General features: G+C 38.6%; 1 protein-coding gene across 1 annotated transcript in view; it reads right to left on the bottom strand.

Moving 5' to 3' along the window:
• Positions 1-267: 267 nt before the first annotated feature.
• SERPINE2 (serpin family E member 2) overlaps positions 268-7,864 on the bottom strand; it is an 86,071-nt gene continuing 78,474 nt past the window's right edge. The window contains exons 6-9 of the mRNA XM_027873430.1: positions 7,055-7,155; positions 4,826-4,912; positions 2,535-2,618; positions 268-1,049 (exon numbers count right to left, since the gene is read on the bottom strand). Of these exons, the coding sequence (XP_027729231.1) occupies positions 1,012-1,049; positions 2,535-2,618; positions 4,826-4,912; positions 7,055-7,155 (310 nt within the window). The 3' untranslated portion in view covers positions 268-1,011. The remainder of the gene's footprint in view (positions 1,050-2,534; positions 2,619-4,825; positions 4,913-7,054; positions 7,156-7,864) is intronic.

Raw genomic sequence — 7,864 nt, 5'->3', positions numbered from 1 at the left:
GGAACAAAGAAGCATTGAAGGACTGAATTAAGTTTTAGCTGTCGGGCTTGGAGGAAAAAGGAGATGAAAGATCTGGAGGTGTTGGATTTTTTATTGTTTTGGTAAGGGCAGAGGTTCAGAAGGAAAAGCTTGCTGTCAGATCAAAGTATCACTGCTCTGTGATCCTACTCCCACAAATCTTTTGTCTCATTTTCAAATGCTAGAAAAAAGCATGAAGGATTTTTTTTTTGGGGGGGTAGATGAGGTTTGAAGGAGCATTTTTTTCCCCACTGTTTACAAACACTTTATTGTTTCCTTTGTACAAAATACAAAATGCAAATCCAGGAAAAATCACACTCCAGCAAGGGCAGGCCCACCACAGAATAGCAAACCTTGTCTAGCAAAGATGCCATTGGTTCATTAAAGTTTATTTTAGTGAATACATGCATTATAGAAAACAAAAACAAAACACACAAAAGGCTGAGAGTTGAGTTATTTCTGTCCCCCAAATGCTTACTGTCAAGTCTTTGAGGGGCAAAGAAGAGAATTAAAAAGGCATCCAACAATTTTTTTTCCATAAAAAAAAAGTCAACACTATCACAAAAATTTTAGTCACACTGGTTAAACTGCTTCTCCCAAAGCCACAGCTTCAAAAAAAATAAAAAAAAAAATCCTGAAACTGACAGTAAATACTCAAGAGGTTTGTTAGCCTAGGTAACCATTCAGTAGTCTGAAGAATCTTTTAGACAGTTTGAAGTCTTAAGCCTTTCTATTCACTCCTTGCAATGCTCCAACCATCCCTATCCTTCTTCCCCTTGGACACTTAGCCCAGAACAGCAATGCTTCTACAGTGGAGGCTCTATTAAAAAAAACCCAGCCAAATTTCCTAAAACCTAGTTTTGGAACAGAGTCAGAGTAATGTACAAAAATATTCAACAGAACTATTAAAGATGTACTCAAGGAGTCTTTCCTTCACAGCAAAGGAGTTTTTGCCTCTCAGAAAAACTGCATTTTTTTTTTTTTGCATATTCTTTAGGGTTTGTTTATTTGTCCCATGAATAAAACGGCTCCTAGAGAGAGGTAAAAAGGGAAAAAAAAAAAGCTGTTACACAGTTCATGAAAAAAAAACTCTCAATCCTTATTCATTCATTTGTTAATTTTTTTTTTTTTTTTGAGACTAGATATCCCTGTATAGCCCAGATGTGAAGTACAGGGGCTTCTGGGGTTACAGGCAAGGAGGCATGGAGATGACCTTCAGTTCTCGAAATCGATGCTACTAGAACAAAAGCTTTTCTTATTAGGTCCTCATGAGCTGCAAAAATCCAGTCCAGAGTTGCCAACCAATTGTCGGCTGAGGACCTGCTTTTTATCAGAGGGGTAGCTGTTCACCAGGTAACAAGTGGTTGACTACAGCAACCTATGAAAACAGACACTATGGCATTTAGGAGTTGTGATAAAAGGGATCCAAATACTGGATTCCTCCAAACCTGGCTTTCATAAAACCTGATCATGATCTCTGATCACTGGAGCACGGAGTAGGGGCTACTTCATTCTTTGTATCTGTATATACAGAGCCTGGCACACAGTAGGCCCTTTCAAAATGCTTGTTGATTGACTGATTTAATCCAATCCCCTCATTCTGGAGATGATAAAACTGAAGCCTAGAGAGATTAAGTGACTTGCCAATGATTTAAGTGGCAGAACTGGTCCTCTCTGACTCCGAATCTTTCCACTACACAAGGCTGTAAAGTCATAGATAATAGTAAAGATTATAGGGTACAAAAGGATTAAGAAAAGACGAATGACATGCCAAGTGATTAAGACAAAGAACAAAGATGATAATAATGAATATATCATTTAAATGTGAGTCATAAGAAACAGGAAAACCTTTTTCTACTTCTAGGAAAGTATCTATTTTCACTACAATAATTTTATCTGTGTATTAGAAATATCTCTAAATCTCTATACCCATATCTCTATCTCCCTACTCCCCTTTCAAAGAGATTTCATTTTAGTTGCTTGGCCTGTATTTGGACCAATATGGCAATATATGAAAGACATGCTAGATTGAAGTCTTCAGAGCCCTACAGTCAATGAACATGTTAAGGATGGGTCAGAGTGTTGCAACATGTTCACTGGTGTTACACAAAAACGTGAAATGTCCTACCAAATTTGCTCACTATCTCTAAGCCTTTGGACAATCCAGATGGTTTCAGTTTCAAGCCTTTAAAATGTTATTATGCCTGCCTTGAACGATTACAAAAGAAACCTACCTACCTACGATTCTGCCAAAATTTGAAAGGTTCCATCATCCTCTGGCAGCATGCTGCCACAAATGAGCTCTTGCCAAAAAGTTTCCTAGATCTAAAAATACCACCCTGAAGATCTTCAAGGTTGATTGATATAAGCATACAAAGGCTAGGTAATTGCTGCCACGTAGTAATTACAGTATTAAGTCAAACAACCCTTGGGCTATAAGCTTTGATAGAACTATTCTCCCCACACACTTCTTTGCTAACATTCAGTACATGATAGAATCAGTAGTAATCACTTACCTGTAGGATTGTGTAGAATGAAAAATAGAAATGGCCTGTCTACTATAAACCAAGGAGGTGATGACCTTGCTATTAGAATGGCAGCTAGGAAAGAAAGGGAAAAACGTATGAAAAAACAAGAGGAAAATGTCAGTAATCTAAACAAGACATAGAGGGAAAGGGGGCTGGGGTAGAATTAATATTTCTCTTACTAGAGAACCAAGTCACACCAGGCTCTTTCCCCCCACCCCTTGTCTGGTATGGTTTGGTGAGAAGGATTTGACACATGGCAACACCTTTGTTAATGTCATTTCCTTTGTTTATAATGCCTCCCCATCCTCTTGAAGTCCACCCACCTGGTAAGCATCCTTTAAGGCCTTTTTTGAGCTGCCACCTTTATGAAGTCTTCTCTGACCTCCTAGCCCACTATGACTGCTTCTTATATCACTCAGATGCAATTTATTTTACATTGGTGATATACAATCTTGCAAGTAAACTTACCTTTTTGTGAATATATTCACTCCTCCTCCCATCTAGTCTGTAAGACCATTGAAAACGAGGAGTATGTGTGCTTTATACTATTGTCTTTTCCCTTCCTGACCCATCTTCTCCCCATCTTACTGCTATTGTCCCTTACATATGACTGATTGAAACGCGGCATATTTTAATCTACTAAAAACCAACTCTGTCATAATGAGGTTCTGTTGCTCTTTTAATGACTAACAAGGATTTTCAACTAGTCTTTTTCTTTTTTTTTGGTGAGGCAATCGGGGTTAAATGACTCGCCCAAGGTCATGCAGCTAGTAAGTTTCAAGTGTCAGAGGTCAGATTTGATCAACTACAGTCTTACTATTATACATTTATATTTTATCAACATTAGTCAAACAGCAAGTTTTTTTTCCCTTCTTACTCAGTTCAGGGACCATTACTCAGAACTAAATATTAACATAAAATTCAAAATATAATAATTTACAAAAGAAAAAAAAAGCATGCCTTCAGACTTTCCTAACCTTCCAGATGTCCAGGACTTTTATCACTGTCCTTTAAAATATAACTGAAAACAAAAGTGTACTTAATCCAACCTGGATTAGGGCCTAGATTCAGAGACCAAAATATATTAACGAAGGCTGCAGCTGTTATGAAGGTTTGTGCTTTGGGATATTGCATAGTTTGGGGGGATGTGCTTCAGCTAAAAAAATCCCAACTGCTTGTCTAGGTTTTATAATCTTGGGTATATGTACTTTCCTCCACTTTGGAATGGCATCTCCTGGAGAGTAGAGATTATTTCATTCTTTGTGTTTGTGCCTCAGTTTCTAGCAGAGTATCTGGCACCCAGTAGGTGCTTAATCAATCAAATTATCAGGCAGTTTGAGGTGCTTGGGATACACGTACAAGAATGAAACAATTCTTATTTGCAAGGAGCTCATCTAACCATTAATCCTCATTGACTGATGGACAGATGGAGAAATTAAGTGAATGACTCACTGATTTTTGCTCTTCTCCTATATTACACAAACCGTGGAGGGAAAAAGTAGATTTGGCATCACAATGACCAAGACTGGAAAGATGACTCAAATATAGTTAGCTATGGAGAGATTTGTAATACATTGTCTGTTTCTCTAATAATGATGAAGATGATGATGATGATGATAACTAGCATTTATATTACATTTTAAGGTTTGCAAAGTACTTTACATGTTATCTCATTTGATCCTCACAATAACCCTGAGAGGTAAGTGCTATTATTACCATTGCCATTTTACAGATCAGGAAACTGAGGCAAGCAGAGGTTAAGTGATTACCCAAGGTGATACAGCTACTAAGCGTATCTGAGGCTGAATCTGAATTCAGGTCTTTCTGGTTCCAGGTCCACAGCACGATCTAGATGATTCTCTCTGATCGTCTGTCTGCCCATCTTTACCCTTAGCTTTCTGGGCTGTTAACTGTGTTAACACACAAAGGGGAGGAGCTGTGGCTTATCTCAACTTTCACTCTTCCCTAGCAGGTGCTCTGCACACAGCAGACTGTCAAAGAAAGGTTGTTGAATGAATGAACTACACAGCTAGGATTCAGCAGACAGATGCCAACACTTCACTTTGCTTTGGATAGAGAGGGAAGTTACTTTGCACTAGGAATGAGTTTCTGAGAAAGAATACGCTCTACCACCCTTGGATCATGGTCCGAAAAGCAAGGCCTCTCCTAGTATCCAAAGTGAAGAAAGACCATGAGAGCGGGAGCCAAGCCTGCTAACAGAAGGGCATCCTGCCCATCAGCTGGGCGAGGGCTACACGGCGTCCACACTCAGGACTTACTCGTTGCTGCGGAAGCTTTGGTTCCGTCTTCACTCACTTCAATTTTTGCTTTTTGCACGATGTGAGAAACGTGAAGGTTTCCTGATCCTGTTCGGGCAAAACAAAGTAAGATTGAATTTTAAGTCAAACCACTGCTGGTCTCTGTGGTTTGACTAGTGTGTACAAAACCCATGCAAATTATCATTCTTATAGACCACTAGGTGGTGCACTGGAGAGAATGCTGGACCGGGAGTTGGGAAGAACTGAGTTCAAATCGAGTCTCTGATACTTTCTAGCTCTGGGACTCTGAGTAAGCCACCACCCTATGTCTGCCTCAGTTTCCTCATCTGTAAAATGGGGATAACAACAGCACCCACCTCCTAAGGTTGTTATGAAGATCAAATGAGATAATATTTGTAAAGTGCTTAGCACTGTGCCTAGCACATAGTAGACACTATATAAATGCCTAGCTATTTATTATTATCATTATTCTTGAAGGTGGCAGGGGGAGGTGATCGGGTTAGCCAATGACTAAAGTTTGTTGTCTCAGTGTCACCTCAGATAATTTTAAGTCTCTGCTGAATTATACAACAATTTTATGGACTGGAAGGAACCTTAATGATCACCAAATACAACCCCTTGGTTTTACGGATGAGGAAACTGAGGGCCAGAGAAGTAGCTTAGTGAGATGAAAAGTCATATAGGAGGAGTCAAATGACCTTAAACCTTTCATACAGAGGTGACTGATGCCTCATAGATCATGGGAGCATAAATTCTGAACTAAAAGAGATAGTAGAGATTATCTAATCCAACCTCATTTTACAGATGAGGAAACTGAGGGCCAGTGAGGCTAATTGGCTTGTTCAGGGTCACACAGACTGTAAGAAGTGGGAACAGGGAATGAAAACCAAGTTCTCTGACTCCAAACGTTTACAACATCATTATTTCCATTGTACCCCAATGCTTCTCTAAGAGCTCAGAGGCCCTTCACAAGGGAGCTCTGTGCATAGCATTCTCACCACCATCAGCAGCAGCATCCATTTCACACATGGATGACAAAGTCATAGGCAGAGCATCCTTATTAAAGCGTGCTGCCAAACCCATGTAGGCAGCTGCTGTTTTGCAATGTCACGCACATCTGTCACCTGGTAGGTATATACAACTGGGAGGTGGGGGTGGGGAGAGAACACCCACAGCTGTATCCTGATTGATGGATTAATGATAATTGGTTGAATTCTTAATCTTTGAGGAGAATGACTATATATATATTTTTATATATATATATGCATATATATACACACATAATATATATATATACACATACACACATATAAACACACATACACATATATATGCAAAGTGTTTAGATATTTTTACTTCCAAAAATGAAAGAACAAGTTCAAAATTTTAAAAGGTAAAATATACATACATATATATGTATTGAGATCACACCTTTGAAATATTATTTTGGGAAAAATGTTATATAAACTGAGATGTAATAAGTATAATTTTAAACCTGTAAATCTTAAAAGTGGTTGCAAAAGGAACATTCTTCTCTCAATTCAAAGCAAACTATAATCAAGCTCATCTTTGGGATTTCATTTCAAATTCACAGATATAAACATACCTGAAATAGAACTTCTGGATTCAGGATAATCCTATATCTACCAAGCTCACACTTGAGCATTTGAAAAGGCCAACAATGAACCCAGAGCTTTCAGATACTGGGAGGAATTTAAAAGGCAGAGTCAAATGGCTTGGAACGCCCACTTTCAAAAATGAAAAGTATTCTAGAACTTAAAGATAAGTTCTGATAAGTTTAATCAAGTGTTTATGTAAGATTACAATTATCATCAATATTCAACTGGACCATTTTGTGATGTCTATAGCAAGAAAATTAAAATTTGAAATGGTCACCTAGAGAGTTGTAACATATGCTAAATTCTGGTTGTTTCCCATGGAAATGAATGTGAAGGATCTACAATTCTTAGATATGAATTCTTTCCCTCTTCCTAGTCAGAATCTGCAAAGAGATTAGTAGGTAGGTACCTCTTAGGCAGCGGTTGAGACTCACACAGAGGTCCAGTAACTTGCCCAGACCACATAGTCAGCAATTCTTAAAGGTGGGATTTGAACCCAGGTCGTCTTGACTTAAAGCCCAGCCCTGTATCCTATCTACTAGTGCCACGAAGCCTCTACTCCTAACTGAAAGCACAGACTTATTTAGGAACTAAAACTTGCCAAACATACTTGTTATTTTTGCAAAATTTGCCTTCGATGAATCAAACATATCAGTAATGCCAAGAGCCTTCAGGGATTCCTTCAGATCGAGTTTTGCTACTGCTGTGAATCTGGTACAAGAGAAGAAAATTTAAAAAAAAAAAAAGGAACAAACATGTCCTATTAGAATTCTACAAAGAAACAACCTAGGAAATGGTTAGTACCCAGTGGCAAATTTAAAAATAGGAATTTAAACTGGCATCTTTATCCTTAAGCCCTAAATTTAAATATCAAGCAAATAGAAGCAATCCCTAACAATGGCATCATAGACAACTTGTATATATGAAAAGGAAGCAAGGGAGAAAAAGCTCAGCGTCCCCATCTACTTAAGCCTGGGGGGCGGGGAAGGGAAAGGGAAAGAGATTCCAAAGTATTCTCTTTATTATCTAATTCAGAGCAGATGGGAAATGTATGACCTAGAGTGAACTCTTCTACATCTGTAGATGGGGGTGACTGTAATAAACTAGGTCCAGGAATACTTAGCCTAACTTCTTGGCAAACAGTTGATACTTCAGGGAAGAAACGTGTTCTCAGCACCCCAAATTGGAGGCTGAGATTCACAACCCAATGCTATAGAGCCAAAGGTGACTTCTATGTTCAGGAGTCTAACCATTCTCATTTTGTGAATGGGGAAAATGGAGGTTCAAAGAGATGTAAATGACTTGTCCAAAGTCACACAACCTATAAATGGCGGCTCTGTGACTAGAACCCAGATCATGTGACCTCAGTGTACTAAATGTCCTTTCTACCAGACCATGCTTACTCTAGTGGTAAGTCTGT

Source organism: Vombatus ursinus, unplaced genomic scaffold (assembly GCF_900497805.2).
Source record: "Vombatus ursinus unplaced genomic scaffold, bare-nosed wombat genome assembly UNPS02014802.1, whole genome shotgun sequence".
Classification (NCBI taxonomy): Eukaryota; Metazoa; Chordata; class Mammalia; order Diprotodontia; family Vombatidae; genus Vombatus; species Vombatus ursinus.
The sequence above is the reverse complement of the archived record's forward strand: the minus strand, read 5'-3'. Positions and strand labels throughout refer to the sequence as shown.